Here is a 23,434-nt window from a genome sequence, read left to right on the forward strand (position 1 = left end):
TGGTGGGTTGATGCAAAGTGCCCACCAAAACTGCTCTGCCACTCCCCTCCTCAGCTGGACAGGGGAGAGACAAAAAAAAAAAAATGCAATGAAAGACTCATGGGTCAGGGTAAGGACAGGAGGTCTAATTGCCAACTACTGTCATGGGCAATTAGACTCGACTAGGGGTAATTAATTGATAAAGAAAAATAAAAATTAAATCTTGAAACACCTTCCCCCCACCCTCTCTTCTTCACAGGCTCACTTTCACTAACAATTTTCTCTACCTCCTCCCCCCCAGCAGCACAGGGGTCAGGGAATGGGGTTGCATCAGGTGTTATCTCTGCCATTCCTTCCTCTTCAGGGGGAGGACTCCTCACACTCTCCCCTACTCCAACATGGGGTCCCTCCCACAGGAGGCAGCTCTCCATGAGCTTCTCCAACATGAGTTCTTCCCACAAGCCACAGTTTTTCACAAACTGCTCCAGTGAGTATGCCCCCACGGGGTTGTCACCAGCAAAGCTGCTCCAGCGTGGGCTCCTCTCTCCACAGGACTACAGGTCTGCCAGGACCCTGCTCCAGTGTAGGCTCCTACAGGGTCACAGCCTCCTTTGGGGATCCACCTGCTCTGATGTGGGGCTCTTCCATGGGCTGCAGGTGGATCTCAGCTCCCCCATGGACCTCCATGGTCTGCAGGGGAATCTCTTCTCTGATGCCTGGAGCACCTTCCTTCCCTCCTGCACTGACCTTGGTGTCTGCAGGGTTGATTTCCTGATATATTCTCACTCCTCTGGCTGCAGTTGCTCTTCTGTGGTTGGTTTTTTACCCTATTCTTAACTATGTTATCCCAGAGGCTCTACCACCATCACTGATGGGCTCAGCCTTGACCCATGGTCTGTTTTAGAGCCATCTGGCATTGGCTTAGTCAGACATGAGGAAGCTTCTGGTAGCTTCTCACAGAAGCCACCCTTGTGTCCCCCTACTACCAAAACCTTACCATGCAAACAAAATGCAGCAACATGGGTGGAAGAGTGCTAAGACAGCAGAGTAATTCTCAGTTATTCTTCTGTTTCTTGGCAAAATTAAATAATCTAAGTCTTTGTATGTATTGTGCAGAGCATTTTTAAAAGCTTTGGTGATGACTTTGAAGCAATCAGAGTCATGCTGCATTAGTAGTTATTCTTATCATCAATTTTTTCCTAATAACTAACTTACTTTTCCATGGTCCATTTTGGTGTTATTTTTTGTTCTTTGTGTCCATGGAAAAATATTATTTCCTTTTACTTGTGTTAGCCTTTTATATACTGAAAAGTCATTATCTTGTCCTCTCTTGAACATCTTATGTCTAGACTAAATAACCCCAATTCTTCTGCTGTTTCCTAATGAGCTCTATTTTTAAGGCAGCCATTCATTTTTTGTTCTTTTCTGTTTTTCTTGCCTATGCATTTTTTGAAATGCATTGCCTGTCAACAGGGAACTGCCAGGGCTGAAATAGAATCTATGAGTTCAACTCAGTGTAAAAAAAATTAAAGTAAAAATATTAAATGATAAGTAACTGTTTTGTCTGATACCAACACATTATTTATAAGCTAGAGCCCAAGGCTTTTAATGTTGTTCTTATGTTAAGTTTGAAACTTGCTAAAGAAGGCACTTTAATGAGCGCAGCAAAACTCTCTGGACACATCTGCAGTTTCCCATAAATGGCACCTCACTCACCACTGCCTGCTACATTTCTTTTCCCTCCCTCTCTCCAAAAATGCTCTTGTGGTCACTTGGCTCTGATAAAATCCTATGCAGCTGTCTCCCAGTTCTTACTCCAGCCTGCATAGGTAAACACTGTGCCAAGCACTCAGTGGTTTTTTAATGCAGAAGTAGCAGCGAGATCAGACTGAGATGACAGTAATAGAAAGTAAAGGCATGCCTTCAACCAATACATTCGGTTTTAGATGTGAAGCATATAGAGAGGGAGTGTTGTACCCTTCTGATGCTACATCAGTGGTGCTCAAGAGTCCTCAGCCCGATGGAGGTGACAGGAAAGTGCCTTTAATCACAGCCAGTTTGGGCAGGTACTGCTAACAGCATGGTTGTCTGAATTAGCAGTTCCTGCTGGTGCTCTGATGCTGAAATGGCTCTGTGATTGCCTTTTAACTGTCTTGTCCAGATTCATGCACATTTAGATCAGCTCAACCTTTACTTCATACGCTCTAGCGAAAAACTCCTTCCTCAGATACCATACATTTCAAACTAATTAAAAGCTGGATAGCAATCTAAATAGCCATTAAGAATATTCTTGAGCAAGGATGTTTCTCAGGATGTTCTTCCATTGAATAGTCTTACCCTAATGTTTCAGTATCTTTTATTAATGAACAATATGATAGTGCATAGCACTTTCAGAGAGTGCAAGATAAGAAAGCTGAAGATAAACAAATTCATATTACAAATGTCTTTCCAAACTATTTGCAATTTCACTGGAAGTCATCGTTCTGTTCTTCATTAGGTATTGAAGCTTGCTTGCACTGTAGAGGGAGTACCCCCAGATGACTCCCAGTAGATAGTTCTGTCTGGTCTTGACCCATCTGCTACTTAAAATTCGAAAAGTTCAACATGAATTTTTTATGCTTATTTATAGATTCAAATGAGGTAGTTCTTATGCAACTGGGCCAAGACCGAGGTTTTAGTTCTCTTAAGGGTTTCTTTTTTTCCCAGTTACCAGAGATTCCACCTGTACTATACCTCTTCCTTATACTATGCCTTCCTGTTCTGAATCGGTCCTTTATTCAAGGTCAAAGTGCTATATGAATTGTACTCCTAAATTTCTGTGTATTTTCTCAAAGACTGTCTTTTGTCAGTTTCTTGGCTAAAAATCATTCAAGCTGCATTGCCTCTGTTGCTTCATAGTTATACCAAATCATATTCTCAGGTATATCCTTTTTCAGTTTAGACATATCCCATCTTACAGTTCATATGGAGAACCTCTCTACAAGTTCTTTATCCTGGCTCATTGCTTTCACATTCACCTATATCTCTCCATACTCCACTGCATCAAATACAATTAGATGTCATCTTTAGTATTTTCTTCTGGTTTATTTCATGTCTCACTAGTCATTTCCTCAAACATAAAGATATAGATTTTTTTCCCACCTTCATATGAAAAATAAGGATATTCTTGATTGCTTATTTTTCAGCTTGCTTCTCTAGTGAGCATCTCTTCAGTTTCTTTCCATAGACCTTACAAATCAGCTGCTGCAGTCCTTCCTAAAGATTTTATTAATTTTGATTACAGATTATTGGTCAGGTCATTAACAATAGAATTGTAGAATATCTCAAGTTAGAAGGACCTTTAAGGACTGGGGAATCCAACCCCCTGCTTCTCTCAGGACTAGCTAAAACTGAACCATGTGACTGAGAGCATCTCCACAATTTCCTTGAGCTCTGACAGGCTTGGTGCTGTGACCAGTCTCTTAGTGAAGAACATTTCCCCTATCTGAAACTGCCCTTATGCATCTTCATTAGACTTCTTCATGTCCTATTGCTGGTCACCAAAGAGATGATGTTTCTATGCTATGTCTGTGTTGCGTGTTATTCTGGGATGTGGTAGCTTTTTTTCTAACTGTTTTGTGTGGTGCATCAAATTGGCAAATAATGTTATCTTCAGGTTAAGGAGATACTTGTCCAGAAATGTAGTGAATACTGAGAGGGCATTGATTAAAATGTGTGCTAGCAACTAACTGGTAAAAGCAGATTCATACTATGGAGTATGAATTATTATATTACGTATATCTACATTGTATTATGTATATCTAGGTACCAAATATGCCTTTGGAAAACATGCTTGCAGGTAGACTTAGAAGAATTCCCCCAATTGCTTGTCTAATAAGTGCTGGGCTCTGAGTAAGGCTATTACAGATTTATGTTCTAAAAGTAAGGAGAAATAACAGTAAAAATTACTGAGATTTTGTCTTGTCAATAATTTCTTTGGGGATTCAGACTAGAGAAGGAAGATTAGCCCTGGAATTATTTTTCATATGCATTATCGATGAAGGAAAAACCAGAGGAAACTGCATATCTGGTTTTGCATAGACAATGTTCATAAAAGAATAGGAACTCTGTCTGAAGCAAAGTCATTAAAAAGAAGTTGGAAGTTTGTAAAAGCTAAAATACTTGGGTAGGAGAGTTGTGTCTTGGTTTTTAACTGAAAAATACAAGGTATGATTTAAAGACTGTTTTAAAAAGCACTTGAATTTCCTAATAGCGGTGGAGGGAGGTGGGAGGAGACCTGATATTCTTCTGTAATAGGAACCTAAGAACTGTTGCTGGAGAGATTGGAAGGAAAGAAATCAAAATGACAAGTTTGCTTTTCATGTTCAAATCTAACCGAAAGTTATAAAGTGAACAAGTGGCAAAAAATTATAAGTTAATATATTTTTTACAATGTAAAGCTTTTTTAATACAAAGAGGTAGGTGGGGCAAGGAAATTTCAGTCTTTACAGTTCTGGGAGATAAATCAGACTTTGTAACTATTTGCAATTGATCCTACTATCTTAGGTTTTCAAGATCAAAGCAGTGCAACTGGCAGGAAAACTTCTTCCAGCCTTCAACACACCTACGGGTATACCATGGGCAATGGTGAATCTGAAAAGGTAATGAGTTTTCTTTTGTGAAATGTGTTCCTCCCCTTCCCTCCAACTTAAAATTAATAATGGCATACAGCAGTTTTTCTTAGTAGTGGGACTGTAGAAAATGCAGACAAATTGTCATTTTTGGCATGTTAGAATAGTTTTGGTGGAGTTCAGCACGTTCTAACTCATAACTGCAATACATTTTGATCCTGGGGTTTTTTTATGATTCTACAATAAACATTCAATTTGCCATTGGACCACACAGTGTATTATTCTGTGTGTTGCTCTAGAGCTTAATAATTGTTTCTTTACTCATTACAAAATCTGTTAAAAATCAAAGTTGTTTGCAGGACATGATTGAACTTACTGGGTTTTCTGTACTGTTTGAGGTGTATATTACCTTTAGAAGATTTTCAGCATTTGAGAAGATGATGGGACTCTGAAGTTACTATTTCATTTTGCATTTTAGCTTGGGGTCTGATGTGCTAAAGTGAACTGTGGTCTGTGCAGATGGAGAGGCTCCTTTAGATGACTGCTCAGATCAGACTGAACTTAGATGGTCTGCATTGCCTCATGGAAGACAACTGCCTTGCCTAATTTATGTTGTATTGCTTGCTCAGTGCTAGGATTTCCCTCAGATTTTGAGAGTGTTTTTGATGCAAGGCATTCTTTAAATTTTCACTACGTCCTTAAACAGTAGCTGAATTGGGATGTATATCTAGATTGTGTGTACACTAACTCATAACTGAAATCACTTATGAGAGGAAGTAGAAGTAATCTTCAGAAATACATAGTTAATTACAGAAATTAAAAGACCCAATCCTGAAAGGTGGTGAAAACTCCCAGATTAAATTAAACCAGAGGTAATTTAGGAGTTAGGATTAGCAAAATGGTATCACTTTGAGTGCAAAAAATAGATATGTCACGCTTTCTGCTGATTCTTTAGGTGAGCCTGAGGAACTCAAATATTATGCCAACAGTAAACATCCTGTATTCCTATGTAGACACAAGATAGGGAAGCACATCTCACACAAGTCAAGCGAACACAGCAGATCAGCAGGACAAGGCAGCAATGCTGCCACCTTCAAAACTTGTCTTACCTTGGTTCTTTTTCTTAAGAACATGCAGTGAATAAGAAACAACTGTGATTGAGCCCAGTGTTAAGTCATCATATCTGTGTGACTTCATGGTATTATATTATTTAAACATAGGACTTTTTGTCGATGAGGTTATGGTATCTTTATTCCAAAAAGATCCAACCAGTGTACCAATTGACCAATCAAATCACAACTCCTGTAAACTTAAGTGTGGGTTAAAATATTGTTGTTGCTTGCTTAATTGGCTGTGGTAGTTGTGCTGTGCACAATAATTCTGAATTTTCTGTTGTTTTCTTCCTTTCTTTATGCATATTTGTTGGAATTCAGTGGTGTTGGTCGAAACTGGGGCTGGGCTTCTGCTGGCAGCAGCATCCTTGCTGAGTTTGGTACTCTGCACATGGAATTTGTCCACCTTAGTTATTTGACAGGAGACCCTGTATATTACAACAAGGTGAGTCTCAAAAATCAATATTTTTTATCATACTTCTTATCATAAATTTAATTAAAGGAGAAGTACTTTCTATATTGAATTCTACTTCCATTCTTGGTAGCAGGTAAATATTTTCATGCTTGTATTTCTGTTACCAAATTGTTGTATTTCAACTAGAAATATATGATAACACAGGTTTTCTTATTTGTTTCGGAATACATTTAAGAATCATTATTTTTAAGCATGTTTATTTGAGCAGTCCTTTAAAACCAAAAATGTACAAATCTGAAGAAAGCCCTCAAGAAAGCTTGTGGTTCAGATTAATAAAATTTGCTACTAAAAATGAAAGAAGAATAAAAAAGATTAGATTTAACTTTGTGCAGAGGGCAGACAAACATTTTTAGTGGTGAACCTGATTCTTGATTTAATTTAGGTCATGCACATTCGGAAGTTACTTCAAAAAATGGATCGTCCTAATGGACTTTATCCAAATTATTTGAATCCAAGAACAGGCCGGTGGGGTCAGCGTAAGTATTCTTATTTTATTAATTCCTAATTAGAAGTCTACTTCTTATCTTGTTGTTGAGTTGGAGATCAGAAAATTTATTCTGTAGGGCACAAACAGCATTGCTTGATAACTTAAAATGCAGAAGGACTGCTTGAACTTGAAATCTCCTGAAATGAGTCTTTTCCTGTCTCTGTCTGAAGTCACAGAGCTCACTTTTTAGGGTACTTTCTGAAAGCAGCTTGCTGCTTAATCTGATGCCTGTCCTTATGTTTATCAGTCAATAAAATCTTCAGTAATAAAGAATGAGGCTGAAAGTATTTCCTCATTTTGATTCTGTTCCTGGTTTTGTTCTGCAAACCATCTGGTAAGTGGATTATTGTAAGGTGACGTGCATTAATGCATGTTTGTGGTGGTTAAATTGTGTTAGGCACTGACATCTACAAACATAATTCATCTCCTTAGTGGCCTGTGAAATGGCATGATGAACCTCCTTATAGATGTAAAAAAAAAAAAAAAAGCTTTGGAATGAAAAGAAAAAGGAAAAAGCAGGCATTATTGCTGACAAGTTAAGAGGAGAGATAAAACATCAAGAGAGAGACACAAACATGATTCCTTTCTTGTAGTGGCTCTTTCAAAAAAAGTTGAGTGGTTTTGTGCTTTGGTAGTGGCAGTGATAAAAGAGAATTTTTTTCTTCAAGGTTTTATTTCTTTATCTTTTATAAATGCAAGTCTATTTAGGAAGAACAGGCAAGATGATTTATTTCTGTCCTGTTTGACATCATTGATAGGTTTTGGGGATTTCAGTGGTTGGCTGTAAATATCCTGCAGAACATGTTCTGGCTTGCAAACTGAGAATCTGCTTCTGACTTTGAATCTGGTATGTGAGGGAGATGAATACAGCTGTCATTGCAGTCATTGTGAAATACTAGTCTAATCCCATCTTAAAAGCCAAAATTCTCTCCAAAGCATCTTATATCTTTGAGTGGATCATGACACCAGCTGAGATGGGCAAATGGTTTGATGGGACAAATTCTTCTGATAAATTTAAGTTTAACAACATATTTATAAATAAGAAAATATGCAAATACAAATACTCAGGCATTATTTATTCAAAAGACAGTTTTGTATTTTTGCTTTGAAACAATTTTTTATATTTTTTTTTTATTCCTAACCATCTGCTTGTGCTGGTTTTATCAAAAGCAGTCTAATGTGATGTATCACCAGGATTCTTTAGAGGCTGTTTCATAGAATCTTGGAATGGCTTGGGTTGGGAGGGGCTGGTAAAGATCATCTAGTTCCAACCTCCCTGCTGTGGGCAGGGGCACCTTCTGCTGGATCATGTTGCTCAAAGCCTCTAACCTGGCCTTGGACATTTTCAGGGATTGGGCATACTCAACTTCTCTGGGCAGCTCACCCCCACAGTAAAGACTTTCTAATATCTAATTTAAACCTACTCTCTTTCAGTTTGAATCCATCTCCTCTTGTCCTGTCACTACATGCCCTTGTAAAAAGTCCCTGTCCAGCTTTCTTGTAATTACAATGCACAGAATTAATATCTCTTGGGAATTAGATGCTCCTCATCACTAATAATAAACATACAGTGGAACTTTGCAGAAGTTTGATGGAGCTCAAACATACTATTAAATGGATTTTGCAAGATAATACATTTGGGACCCAAGTTTAAGAGTGCAAACTGAGACTTGCGTTCTGAGGATAAAAAGAAATACAAATTCTTAGAGCCTTTAATTTTTCTATGCTGATCATGAATGAAAAATTTATTTTCTGGAATTTAGTGATTGGGGTTTGAGGTTTTTTTTTAGCAAATAAGGTTCCAAGTGCATATTCAGATATTCTTGTAATATTTCTAGGATTTTTACAGTGCAGCAATATCATGGCTTAGGATAGTAGTCTCCATTTTAGTAGTTCTGCTAAAACCACAATCAGCTGCTCACTTGCCCTCTGCCTGCCTCCTGCACAACAGATCACTGGTTGAGATAAGAACAATTTGCTGGAAACAGCAGTGAGATGAGAAAATGAACAATAACTGCGAGAATATTAATAACAAAACGTATAAAACAAAGAAATGGTTTATATAGAAGAGGAGACCTGTTCTTTCCAGCCAGTTTCTTCTCCCTGAGCAGAAATTATGCCCTTTTGCTGAGAGGGGTCATTTTCCCTGCTTCTGGCAATGACCTGAGATGGTATTGAGCAACATTAGAGTCTGGCCGTGCCCCCTCCCAGCTACTCTAAAAAATTAATGCTGTCCCAGCTGAAACTAGGACAAACAGCATTTGGAAACCTAATACTCATATTGTGGATAGCATAATTCTCTACTTCCTTTCACAAACTTGGATGGAATGAGAAAATGTCTTGGCTGTATCCCTGGTAGATCAATCTTAGGTGCATCTACTTGAAAAAAAATTAAGAAGTTACAGTAAAGGAGCACATGGTCTGAAACACTGGACAGATGGGATGGAGTAGCAGGGGCTTAGGCAGGAATTTCTTTCTCCCTTGCAGAGGTTGTGTTCTGCTATGCATGAGTGAGGCGAGTAGGGATGATGCCTTACCACAACATCCCAATTCACGAGAGGACTCATGTCTAAGCCCCCTACACTGTTACTGGCTTGAGTCCCATGGTTGGTATTACAGGCAGGCAAGGCTTTTATGTTCCCCTCAGAAGGTAATTTCAAAGAGCATTGTATTTGGCTTGTTATATACCTTTGTACTGGAAAGACTGAGACAATGGAAAGAGTATCAAAGCATAGCTTTTCTTTTTCCAGCTTCTGGGAAAGCTGCCCTTTTCATCTTTGCTGTGACCTTTAGTTTGATGCATCTTATCTTGTACAAAGTACTTTCTGCAGATAAGTTTCTGAGAATTATTTCAGAACACATTATTTGCCTAGATACAAGTAACTTCACTCTGACCTTTCTAGTGTTGCTTTCCTTTTTTTTTTTTTTATCCCTTTCTTTCTTCCTTTCAACAATTTTTTCTCTGCTCAGACTTTTTTGGTTCAATTCTAGTTAGTTTTTTTGTTAATCTGTGCATTATTCCAACTAAGTCACGAGGGGTGTGAAATAGATAAAATAAATCAGCATAAATATATACCTAAAGATTCTGCTGAAGAACTATGGGATATAGCTGCAATATAACATATTTCTAGTGGTGGGTTTATTTTCTATTTCTGTACCCTTTATTCTAGTGGTGAGTGCCTTTATTCAAAGTAATAATAACATCAGTGGTGGTGGGAACTTAGCAGTCAGACCAATTAATGCTATAACTACCAGTTGATTCTTAGTATTAGACAAAATATATAGTGGAAGTATTAATTTAGGACAAATTTTCTCAGCAGTTATATTTTTTCTTTCTCTTTATATTTACTTTTTAAAGAAAAAATTTACATTATTTAAATAGAAGAAAAATTGTTCCCTTCTAGAAGTATTGCTGCTTTGTTTAATTTTGTTCCAACAAGCTGATAGGTAAGCTTGAATATTTAAAGAAAATTCCTGTTGCAAGATTGTGGGACAAAAGGGAAGCATCATATTCTGTGGCTTTGGTGTGGCCCCATAGGGCTGTAAACTGGATCTATCTGTACTTGCAAACAAAACCTTGTGGAAAGTTCTTGGTACCTTCTACCTTAATACTTGTTAGAGTATTTTGATTCTTTCTCAGAGCTGTTTGCACTAGGAACCTAGGCACACCCTAATTTTGTAGGGTTTAACCAAAGGTACCTTGGCCCCCCCAGTCCTCTTTGCATATCCAGTGTTCATGAATGGTGATGAGCTAGCTTTTGTAAAGGTCTTTCAGGCCTTTTGGGGATCAGCAGTTGTTACAGGGTTTTTCTGTGCCTCAGAATATTTCTGTCTTAGCCTCCATAGATCTTAGGCCATGTTGCTGTGTCTGGTTTGCCTCGTTTAAATGTTTGCTCAAAATGTGGTCTTGTGCTCTTCTTGGGTTAGGAGAAGGGGAGTGGTGTGTGTGATATGCTGTAATTTTGTCAACATCCTTCTGATGTGAGGTCCAGTGAGTCATTTCTGCTGGGGTTGGATTTATCAGAGTGCAGGCCTTTTGATCTCAGTGTAAGTAGCATGTTCTGCCGTTTCACTGCTGGGAATGACGTGCTGGGGACAGTGCCCTGAGATGCGCAGACCGTCTTTTCCACTTGTTCGTCTGCTGGAGCTTACAAAGACAAGTGCTTTCATTCAAACCAGTCAATGCTTCTCTTACAAATGCCTGAACAGCTAGAAGCAGTGAAGTAACCTACCAGTCAATTAGTAATAATCATTTCATCAAGAACAATGTGACCATTGCTTCCAGGTTCTTAACAAGTTATAGAGATGAGTCAAATCATTATGTCAGTGTGGCATTAATCTATAGGCACGTCTTTGAAGTGATTACAATTTAATTAATATAAATGTTCATTTGCATTTAATGCACTTGACATAGCCCTTGAAGAAGGGTGACAGATTACTTCTTTCTTTTACTGCCTGCCTCAGTGAAGCAGCAGCAGCCAGGGTCTGAAGCCACAGCAGGCAGGACTGAGCAGGGACTACTGCTTCATCCCATAATTTCTTTCAACTTGAATGCTGTAAACCCCAATTCTAAGAACTGCTGGGTGAATGGTTTACTGGTCATTGCTAAATCCCCATCCTTTCCTATGCAAATACTTTGTAATACAACTGGAAACTTAATGCTGTGTAGCAGCAAGGGGGTTCATTATACCCAGGAGGAGGAAAATGATAGCTAAATATTTGGGGTTAAGCTTATAATGGGCAGGCATTATTGCAGCATGGGGGTCATGACAGACATCTTTTGAATGGCTTCAGCTCAGTATTTGTCAGCTCACTGGGGTATTTGCTAGAAGGCCGAGCTGTAATGCCTACAGGAATGTTGACAGATTCCATTTTTACGTATGGGCTAAGGTGATGGTCCAGTAGGAACAAGTTATTTACAATACTTCTGTTTTGGGGTTTCAGTTTCTGTAAGACTGAAAGGAAAATAGCTGTCAGGAAGGATTTTCTAATCTCTCACATTAACCTTCAGTTGACTTTGTTAGCTTTTGGTTTACACATGGTGAGTAGTTGGATTGGTGTAAGCATTAGAACTTTGAATTTAGATTATTTTCGAAAGCAGTAACAGTGCTTTCTAGAGAAGCTTCCTAAGCAGATATAACAGAAAGTTGATTAAAAAGCTAGGATTTCAAAATTATGAAAATTGATTGGTACTGAAGAAAAGGGATTTCTTAAAAAATTAAAATATGTTGAAAAAATTTAGTTTGCATTTGCAAACATGTTAGATGAGAATACCAACTAGAAAGGCAACAACAAAAGAAAAGCCAAATCTGCATGTTATTGCAAAGTCAGGGCATGCATGTCATGTTTGCACATTTCTGTAAATTGGTCGTTCTTCCTTTTTGCTTTCCAATGCTGAAAATAAACTACTTTATTTCTTCTGGTTCCAACATCTCTTGCAAGTAATAATGTTATTGAAGAGGAACTCTAATTACTCTTAACTTCAAATCTCATTTCCTGCATCTGGGCTACCAATGGAATTACCTGGATTGGTTACTAAGAGAGTTGTCAGTTTAACTAAAGATGGGGTTTAGGCCAAATATGGCTTCCATATGCCAGAAAATAAGCAGAAATGTCATACTGTGTTAAACTTCTATGTTTATTTCACCTTAGTGATATGTGGGCACATTGACAGGTTGCTGTGAAATAAGCTAGCATGTGAATTTAGAGTGCATGAGCTGAGCATTGCTATTAGGAATGTAGCAGCAGACACCAAATTTGTCACCACCAAATGCTGATGTGATGAACATTCAGGCTGCAGTCTGTTCTCTGCTGCTTTATTCGTGTCCCCTTACAGAAAACAAGCCCCTTACTCAGACTTGCAAGTAGCCCAGTGTGGGACACTGTCATCATCTTTATAAGGACTCATTTACAGTGTGATATTGATCACAAGTGATCAGAGTATTAAGTGCACTAAATCTAAATGGTGTCTTCCATGTCAAAGTGATAGCTATCCTTTAAAGACAGTAAGAAGATTCACACAGGTTATTTAGCCTGTTACACTACCTTAGGCCCCTCTGGTGATGTTCTCACTTTCTTGCAGCTTCTTGTACCTGTTACTACAGAGTAGATAAAGGTACAACCCGGATGGCTGAATGGGAGAAGTTTACATCCTCCATTTCCCAGTTGATTGTGCTGTAGACTGGCCTTCAAATAAACTTAAGCAAGTATCTTTATGAATGTGCAGATTGCATTTTCTTCAAGTGGTCTTTAATTTTCAACAATAACTGCTTAAATCAAACCAAACACTTTTAATTTTAAAATGCTACTTGGAGGAGGCATCTGTAGATTTATTTGTCTTAGATTTACCTTTCTTTTAAAATGGTGCAAATTTCAAACATTGGAAAAAAACATTAAATTACTGTAATGAAGTCAGTGGAAATACTGGGTGAATATTCCAGGTTTTCTATGCCTGTCTGTACAGCTGGTTTGAGGCTAATGCCCTTGGGCTGAGCAAAGTAATTAAGCAAAAGGCTTAATTTAAACTCTTGCAGGTAATAGACAAACCATGAGCAATGCATCCTATCTATTTTCATTTGTGATATGATATGGTATCAAATACACAGCACCATCTGTCTATATTTATTTTTCAGAATTTAAAGGAACAGTGAAAATAAATTTGATGATAATGTATATAACATGGTTAAAATAGATAAAGAAACCACTGTATTTAGCAGACTCCAAGACCTGGGGATTCCTCTTTCCCAGCACTTGAAGGCCAGCCAGGTCCAAGTGTCTCCATCCCTGTCTGATGGATGTGACTGCTGAAGTTCCCATTTGCAGTCAGGACATATTCCAGAGGTGCATTAAAAGGATAATGATGCAGCTGCCCACACAGACAGCCACCCAGAGCCCTGCCTTGGCAGCACCCCTGTGTAGTCCTGCCACAACTCACCTGCAACACACCCACAGGTAGCCAAGTTTTGATCCTCCTCCTTATGTTCACTGTCAAATAGATGCATGGGCTTGCACCCTTCACAAGTATCCTCATGCTCATGGACCCTTCAAATAATTAGCAGAGGCTTTCAGTCCAATACTTGTGCTTGCACCCTGGACCTGTGTAGATGCAGAGGTCTCCTGTCTCCTGCTGTCCAGCTGAGAGTTTGCTAATGAACTACACATGCACTCAGGATTAAATTCACTGGGAAAAACAAACACACAGAGGTGATTTCAGTTGCTGGCACGTAAACCTGGGGCCCTGGGACCCACCATCAGCCTCTGAGCTCTGCCACCCAGCTCTCCCAGCCCCTATGATCTGCAGACCTCTTTTTGATGAAGAAGGTGCTGTCACACTCTGCGCATCCCTTTGTGAGAATGCAAACACTGAGAAAAATCAGCCTGTCAGCTGAAGGGTATTGCCCTGTCAGTGTGAGCTCTGTCTGATCCATAGGGAGAGTGGCTCTCTAAAATGCAAACTTTCAAGGGTGCTACAGAGATAGAAATCCAGATCCTGATTTATTTATCAGTTATCAGGCCTTTCATTTTTAAAATTAAGCAGAAGCTCTTTCAGTCTTTACACCTGCCTCTGGGAGATGAAAACCCTTGCAGATGGCAAGGTGAAGTGAATAATACTGAAGAATGAAGTAGTCTTTGAAAAGATTAAAGAAATACTGCAGATAAATATTTCAGATAAAAATGTAATTGTAGCATAAATTAACAGGTTGGTGGTGTGGTTAGAGATAGTGCAAAGATACTAGTTGTGGAAAACACGTCTTTTCCAGCTGAAGCTGCTCATAATCTCCTTTAACTGTGAAGATATTATACATTCTCTCTTGTACCCTTACCTATTTACTACATGCCTTGCTTAGCACAAGGAGTATCTTAAATTATGTCTATTAATACCTGTACCTTCTTTAAAGAAACTAGCAAAGTCAGGAACTAGCAAAGTCAGGAAAAATAAAATTGTGAAATATAAGGTCAAGTTCTGGCAAAACATCCATAAGCTAAAACGAAGCAAAGGGAATTGAGTCAAGTCAACCTTGTATATTCCAAAGTATTTTCCAAAACTCATCAGATAACTACTTTCTATTTGGACTTGTGAATAATAATTTCTAATACTTTAAGTTGCAGATGACTATTTTCCCCCTTCAGCTTAAGGAAAAGATTTTCTCTCTTAAATAGAAATGGTACAGAAGTAAAATAATTGCATATTGTAAAAGTACATGTGGAGTAGTTCTCAACCTGACTGCATTTTTACACATTTATTTGATTTAGCAAGTAAATTACTTTTTTAATTTGTGTTTGGAACATCATTTATAGAACTGGAGATATGTGATCTATTGGATAGTTTGGACATTTGTGTAAGCATTTATTTATGGAGGTTTTTCTATTTGAAATCTGCTTTCAGTTTATTACATTATGAACAAATAAAATTACCGCAGTATTTCTAGACTTCCAGTAGTAGGCATGCTGTTGCATATGAGGAGGTGGGGGTGGTTCTTTGCAGTTTAATTTCTTTTGCTATCTTGACAGGTGTCCTTAATTTTACTCTCCAATTTATTTTGTGTTGTTCTGTCCTTTGGAACATGCATGTGTTTTGAATAGAAGATAATCTGTGTAATCTCTGCTGGGGAATTCCCCTTGCACTTTTGCTTTACAACCTTGTACAAATGTAATTAGCTGTGTTCCAGGAAAAAGCTGCATTCAAATTTGTTTATTCATTAGAAGCCAAGAGCAAGATAATCTGTTAAAACTTTATTTTAATGAAATACAACAGAACTGTGCATTACAGGGAATGTGCTTTTATAAGACTACAAGGTTAAGATGCTCAGCTGGTCTGCTGAGCAAGATGCTGGAAGAGGTGAACAAATAAAAGCTTTGTTTAATGTGTTAAAGGTTCTAGTGTTATTGGAAGGTTAAACATGTATATGAATTATGCATTTGGAAAGAAGTGTCTATAAATAATTCCTAAAGAGAGGATTTGGATATGGTATAACTTTGGGTTATGAGAATGCTTGCATACATTGCTAGGCAAAGAGATTAATGTTTCATTTTGTTTTACCATCAAGCTATACTTTTAGAGCATGATCTCAGTGGGGAGTGCATCAATATCTAGAATTTGTGATTTGTCCCACAGCAGCTTTTCCACTTGTCTTTCTCATCTTTGTCATTTACTGTGAATTCAGTAAGTTCATCTGTATTAATGAAGTCTGGCATGTTTAGGGTACTGCCTGATGTTTTTGAGAGCTTAAACTGATGACTTTGAAGACATTAACTTGAAATCATTGGGGAGTATAAAGTTATCCTTTGACACCTCTGTGAGTTTTTAGAGTTTGATTGCCTGTGGAATCTCATTATTTCTGTGATAATTTTATGCCTAAAACTGCATTTTTGAACCATTCTTGACTAATTAGTTTCTTACAAAAGGGAAGGCTATCAAAGTCCACTTACAGACTTGTTACAGTCTTACTAAACTTTCTTGGTTTTATTTTATTCCTTCTCTGTAATGTGTTGGAGGTCCTAGTGTTTCTGTTGATGCTCTCTAGATGATTGGTAAATTCAGGTGACACATCTGTTGTCATATCTGACATCTCTTTCTTTTTATTATGTCTTCAGTATTGAGACTCCATATTCTGAGTTCTATGTGGAGATATAACTGCTGGTGGTCACGAGAGAAACATTTCCAGTTTGGTGACATTGAGAGGAGAGGGTCTCTAGTTCTGTTCTGTGAACACTGAATGTATCTGACCAATGGCATCTTTTAATCCTGAAGTTTCACTGGGAGTTGGACTGTCCTTGTAGCAGCAACCTAAAATACTGTCTCAACTTGAAGATCTGTGTGATATGGTCCCATATGACATATATAGTCAAGTAAGAGAGGAGTGGTGATGAATGCAGTCCACGTATGGTGTTATAGCTCAGTGTCAGTCACAGAGCATGGACTGAACAAGTCTTAAAATCAGCACAATTTCCCAGCACCTACAGAGTGATCAAAATGTCAGGCAGCTGCGTGCACCATTTCAAGCATCTGTCATGAGAAGAAAAATAAGAGCTACATAGACTGAAGTTTAGGAGAAAGAAACAGAGTAGCCTGGATTTATATTGCATGTGGTATAATCCAAAAGTACATCAAAAACAGGGAGTGTCTTTCCTTGCTCCTCAGAATCGCTTTTGACTGTCAGCTTCCATGTAAGAGATATATATATATATATATATATATAAATATATAAACTGCCATGTCTTTATACAGCTTGAAGGGTGAAGTTTTTGACAGTGGTTTTTCCAGCTGATTTGGTGCAGATGAATGTTGGACTAGATTTAATCTAATAAAGGTTTCCCTCTCCCATGATCTTGTTTATAATATTCAAGAGGAGAATCAAGATATTCAAGGAAGATTAAGGTGAATAAACTAAAGGGTGTAACAACCTTAAGAACTTGTCAATCCCCCTATACATGTACTCCTATTCAAAAGGACTCTGGGTTTTGGATGCATACTTGCAGCAGGTGATGCTATCCCTTTTAGCTCTTTCACAGCCACCTTGACAAGTAAAGAAAAGTCATCAGAGACAAGCATGCACGTGACTTCCCACCAATCCACTGCAAATCCCAGAGGCTTTGTTAAAGCTGCCCACACAGTTGGGATTTACAGTGACTCCAAACTTGGCTGAGAGGCAGGTGTGCTTCATTTGGGTGGCTCTGTGGGTGAGTGTAATAACCTTGAAAAGACAACTTCAGGTGATAAAAGGCTTCTGAGTAAACTTCTCAGTAAACACACTGACATAAGGATTTAATGTATTTCTAATTTTAGCATGTGGACTTGATTTTTTTAGTTGATTGGTGTTTAATTCTTGAATATGTCTCCTGAGAGATGACCTACGTCTTTCCAGAATTATAAATAATAGCTGGAATGTTTTGATGTTTCAGGAAAGTTTGAATACAAAAAACAAAACAAAACATTTGTTCCAGCTGTGAATTCCTGAGAGTGAAAGTACAGTCTGTTGTAAGATACCAAATTAGGATATTCCTTTGACATTACAGAATCGTAAATTGCATTCAGTCTGAAGAAATGTTTTGATTCAAAGAACATTAGTTACCTAAATATGTGTATTAGTTGGCTTGTTATGCTTGCTGGTCTGTTTCAAAGTATTTCTATTGTCTTTGGACTCACTCAAATTGTGCAAGTTTAACTGTTTTTAATCTGTAGTTTGATAGTCCCTACAGATCTAGGAAGTAATTTTGCTTAATTTTATTATATGAGAAACTGGTAGCACTTATAATTAAGATTGCTTAATACTTTCCATTAAATGATTGTGTTTTCAGTTTCTTGTAGCTGCCAGACTTTAGTTCTTCCAACTGGAATATTCTGTCTGCCTCAAGCTGTTCTCTTGGGGTTTCTTTAAACAACTTTGACAAAAATGCTTTAGTCATCTCTAAATGAAACTAGAAATGGAACGTGATTCTACTCAGATTAAAGTCTGTTTTTTCAAAGAGTACAGTGAAGGAACTCAAGAACCATCCATATTTTCCCAAGTCTTGTTAAAATATTCACATCTAGGTTCTCCATCTGGAGTTTTTAGAGTTCAGCTGCTCCATTCTCCAGAGCTTTGAGTGCTGAGCAGGCGTGCTCACGCACCCCCAGGTTGGGAGGAGCTGAGCGAGGTGTTTCATGTTGCTGGATTCTGTTGTGGCACCAGACTGTAGAATGGGAAGCAGTGTCTCTTCAGCTACCTCCCAACTGATAAATGCTTAACTTAAATTCTCCAAAAGTGATTCTGTTATATGAGACCCTGAATGTTTTCAGAAAAATTCTCATGCTGGTAATGTGTTCCTTAGTGATACATAGTTTATATTTGACTTAAAATTGCACCTCCACTTCCTTTTACCAGGGCTGCCTTTCCTGCAGTTAATTTACAAGTGTTTGCACTTTTAAGCCAACCACTATGGCTTATGACATCCTTAGGTTGAATTTCTGCTGTAAATTGCAGCAGCTGCAATTTCCAGGGCCTCAGCTTTCTGGATTAAAGGATTAAAAGGGGAGCTTGCACCTATATAGAGCTGCTGAGGAGCAGTAAGACCAACTACATGAAGTAAAGATTGAACTGAAATTTAATCAGAGCCAGCCTAAAGACAAACAGAAAAACAATTCTTTGGAAGTTTCCTGCACAGAGAAAGAGGGCTCCTGCAGTGTAAGGCTAGTTGGTGCAGGCCAGAACAACTAATGGTGATGGGGTATGTGGGTTTCTTAATGAAAGTCAATATTAGCTACCCCCTCCTGGTCATTTAACTTCTCCACTCTTGAACTCCTTCTCTGACATATTACAATAACACTTTGTCAATTTGTGATCCTTGGGGAAGATCAGCCTCCTTTTTATTGCTTTCTTCTTTTGTTGCAAAGTAATTCTGTACTACTGCTCTTGGTTGAAATTAATCAGTGGTTTGTTTATCTTGGCATTTCCAGTCTAGTGAGAATAGCACAGGTTTTAGTGAGTTTTGCTTTATTTTAAAGTCCAAAGTGACAATTACAGTTCCGAGATTTCAGTTTACAAATAGCCAAATTAGTAATTTTTTGCTTGCTTGTTCTCTCTCTGTCTCTACTTTAAAATATTGAATCAGTGTTGTAGTTACAATTTGTGAATTAAAAATACTGTGGGCATAGTTGATCCTGATCTCCACCTGTTTGTGCTTCTGCACTGTTCCAATGTTATCTCACTGTCTTGCTTTCCAGCAGGGCAGCCTGTGCATGCTAAACATACCTCTGCTCAGTATTGTATTTCATCTTTTTTATCCTGTGTGCAGTAAGCCATGCAGAAACTTTCTGCCCCGGGGTCAGGGAAGGGCAGAGGCTCGCTCCCCTCTGCTCCTGGCTAGCAGGAAGCCTCGCCCTCAGGTGTTGGGACTGCAGCATCAGTTCTGGCATGAGGTGCTACCTTTAATACAATGCTTGGCTTCTTTATTTATTCTTGCTCTTTGCCAAGAAATGACAATTGAACAATTAAGGCACAGAGCAGAGAGGGTTTAGCAAATCATGAACTGTTTTTAATTTGCCTCATTAAGCTGCTGTTAACTACTTAAAGCCATCTGCTTAAAAATAATTTGCACATCTTAAGTTTGCTCTAGAGAGCAGGTAGACCTTCATTAGAACAGGCTTCATTATTAAAGTTATCTTTAGGGGGCTGTCAGTTGTTGTGGGAAACATGCTCACTGAACCAAACTTTCCCTGTAAACAAAACAAAGTGGCACATGTTGGTAACTTGCAGTCTGTGGCCATAACCATATTCTTGGGAACTAGTGCCATTCATGTGGAAATTGGCTTGCTCTGGAGGAAGTTGTTTACAGATATTAGGTACGTCTGGGTATGACAAATGAGGATGAGCTATGGGAATGCATAGTATCCATGGTATCTACAACCTTCCTCAAAAATTAGTCCTGAAGAGAAAGAGCAGACAGACCAGTCTCAGTGCCTCACCTGTCACTGAGGAGGGGGAGCCTTGTTGCCTATGCCTTGAAGAGCTGTTTGCAGTAAAAAACCTGTTTATTTGTTTCCCCAGATTTGTAAAGAAACATTTTCACTTACAGAGAACAAATCACTCGAGCTCTGCAGACCCTCCCTCCTCTCTGGGGCTGAGATCCAGTGGCATTTCAGCGAGACTGTGTGCCCTGTCTGACCTCCTGCCTGTGCTGTGGTTTAGTGCTGTCCTGCTTCTTGTCTGGGAGACTGTGTCAGCAGTGAGCTCATGGGTTGCTGATACCAATAAGATCATTTGGAATGAAACTATCTTAGGAATATTAGATAATGATGGTGTGATGTTGTAAAGGAAGGTCCCCGTCTCAGTCTGTGGGAAAGAGGTAGATCTGGTTTTCAGCATATTAGCTGAGACACGATATGTTACTAAGCACAGATATTTTATCAATATCTTAAAAACTCATTAAAGTATTGCTCTGAGATTGATTGGTTTGTTGTTCTTTAAGGGTTTTTTGTTTACAATTGAATGCTGTTTATTAAGAAGAAAAATGCCAATATTTAACAGGATTAAGATCCTTTGTAGTAGCTGAGCAGAAATATTGCTGTGAACTTGGAATACCATTGTCTTTCTATTAAGGTTTTATTTGTCTCTTTTTGGGAAGAAGAATCCTTACAAACAGACTAACTGCACAGGTTTGCACACAATATGCTTTTAAGTGTGATAAACCAGAAAAAATACAGGGTTTCTTGTAATTGCTTTTGGTTGCAAAAGTTGAAGGTATTCTTTCCAACTGCAGTTACTGTGTCTTTTAGTTTGAAAGGAATTCCAAAGCAATTCTTGACTGGAATCCTTTTATGTTTGCCCAGTCATCTGGGCCTACATTTGAAAAAATGCGGAATGAAGAAATTACCCAAATTTGTCTTGATTTGAAGGAATGAGTGTTCTAAAAATATATACATTGAACAGAACATGTGGCTTCAGCCACATTTGTTGTGCTATCAAGAACTTCTGTTCTTTTTGCTATATTTGTCTTAATCTGGAATGAATTCTACTCCAGAATTTCACTGTAAAACAGCTAATCAAAAACAGCTCAAAATAAAAACCTTTACATGACAAAGAGCTAATTAAATGATTCTTGTAGATCAAATTTGTGAAAGAGCGAATCCATTTTAAAATGTTCAAAATGCTTGTACTTAATGCTTATCTTCTCAGTTGTTTACTGCGGAGTACCCAGTGTCAAGATGCTATTGTAGGCTCAGTTATTCAAATCACAAGTTAATTCCTTTTTAGTACTCTGGATTGACACAGAAGGTTAGGGCCAGTGTGAAAACGTCAGTAAATTTCGTATGGAAAACATTTTTATGAGCAAAACATTCAGATTTGAGCTGACTTAAATCTTTGAAGCCATCTGAGCTATAGCTCAAAGAGCAGGAGAAAGTGATAACCACCATGGACCTTCTGATAAGTTTGGATAGGGAGGTTTGCTTTTAGGAGAGAATGATATGCGATGACCCAGTTCTACAGTCTTCACCAGTTATATATTTCCTAAGGAATCTTGAAAAATATTTCTTTAGCATTTCTGCTCTAGGTGAGACCAAATTGTCAAAGACCCACAGTCTGTCGCAAACTGTGTTTTAAGTAATTTCTACTTATAGTTCTTATAAAATGCAGCAAATTCTGCTTTAGCAGACACTAGCAGAAAAGCTGAAGAAGACCTTGCCAGAGTGCAGTTAATGCAGCTGTAGAAGCTGGAAAACTCACTGTGTTTAAACCTCAGTTCAGCTGCTGCACTGGCCTCCTTTTCACTTCCATCCCCTTTTGGCTATTTTTGTGAGTGGGGAGGGGACAGGACATAAAGACAGCTGCATCTTGATGTGGCCAGCTCCCCTGAAATACCATCATGTGTTCCCACCAGAAATATTTCATGTCCTTCTCCTGCTGCTGAAGAGAAGGAACAGGATCCGTTTGCCTTTTTTGACAGGTCTTCCCTCTGGTCCAGCTGTGAAAGGCATCAGCTGGGGAGTGGAGTAGCCCACTGCTGGATGAGAGAGGAGCCTTGAAAACTCTGGGCTGGTCAGAGCTGCAGTGAGGTATGCATAAAAGGAGCAAGGAAAATGCTACTGCTGGGACTTGGAAGGCCCTTGAAAGGCCTTAGTTTCTTACCATGTGCTTGTCTGCTTCTGAATGGGAGGAGGATTTGAATCCAAGAGGCTTGAGCAGCCCTGTTCTCTGCACGAAGAAGGTGCAAAAAAGACTGTCTAGGGGATGGCTGTGAGTTTTGTGTCCCCCAGTGCTTCTGGTGCCTGTGCTCCCTATACTCTTGGCTAAGATGAGAAGGAATGTGAAGGAGAAGAGCTGCTGACAGAAGAGAAGGACAGTTCTCAAATGACTGCCTGGAGAAGTAGTCATGAAATGGGACATGTTGCTGATAATTGACTTTTGAAAGACACCTGGAATGTGAATTTCTCTGTTTAGGAAATGAACCTTTTCTGCTCATCTTCCTGCTCTTTCCTGTTCCAATCCCAGCTGGAGCTACTACGAGAACACTGCTGAGGGTTCAACAGCCTGTCCTTGTTGGGACCTGAGTGCATCTGTCAAGGAAATCTGGCTGAGGATCATCCTTTACTCAAATGACAGAGCTCAGCTGGGGACAAGGCAGCCGCTTAACAGAAGTAGTTTTAAACTGTCTCTTGTGAAGTCAGTCCCTGAGCAATGCTGGCATGAATTGTAGCTTTGAAGTCTTGGGATAGTTTGGATTTTTTTTATTTTTTTCCTGAAAAACCACAGACCCTTGTTTCTTGTGTCTGCTTAAGAATGTAACTGTAAATCGAAGGAATGATTTCTAGCCCTTGTGTTTGTGTAAGAAAGTGACTCATGACCCGAATGTCCTCTTATAGCTCAGGGTGAGAAAGCTTATGAAAACTCATAATCACTGAGTAACTGGGTGTGAAAAGGCAGTCAGGGAGAGTCAGAGGTACAAAAGAAGGGCATGAAGTAATTTGCTTCAAATTCACAACTTGCAACGAAATGGGAAAGCTACAGACTCTACTTGCTCGTTCCTTTGTTTAGAAATCCATTTTTAAGTAGCAGAGGAGCCAAGAGGCAGCTAGAAGAGTTAGGATAGCAGCATCTACCAGCTCTAACCTCCTACTCACATCTTCAGAGACAAGCAGACATGCTGTGGTAGGGTGGTGCTTGGAGAAAAAAAGAACAGAAGGAGAGCTCAACCTCTCTTTTGCACCTTTATCTCAGAAAAACTGTGAATAATACCACTTTTTGAGGTATTTTTTTAAAGGAAGTGTCATATCTTTTCTTCACCCAGTGAAAGG

At 38.7% G+C, this 23,434-nt stretch overlaps 1 protein-coding gene across 1 annotated transcript in view; it reads left to right on the forward strand.

Moving 5' to 3' along the window:
• Window positions 1-23,434, forward strand: part of MAN1A2 (mannosidase alpha class 1A member 2) — a 132,264-nt gene that overhangs the window by 81,564 nt on the left and 27,266 nt on the right. The window contains exons 6-8 of the mRNA XM_058045284.1: window positions 4,525-4,619; window positions 6,023-6,146; window positions 6,559-6,652. Coding sequence (XP_057901267.1) covers window positions 4,525-4,619; window positions 6,023-6,146; window positions 6,559-6,652 — 313 coding nt within the window. The remainder of the gene's footprint in view (window positions 1-4,524; window positions 4,620-6,022; window positions 6,147-6,558; window positions 6,653-23,434) is intronic.

The sequence above is a fragment of the Melospiza georgiana genome, chromosome 2 (genome assembly GCF_028018845.1).
Source record: "Melospiza georgiana isolate bMelGeo1 chromosome 2, bMelGeo1.pri, whole genome shotgun sequence".
In the NCBI taxonomy this organism is placed as follows: Eukaryota; Metazoa; Chordata; class Aves; order Passeriformes; family Passerellidae; genus Melospiza; species Melospiza georgiana.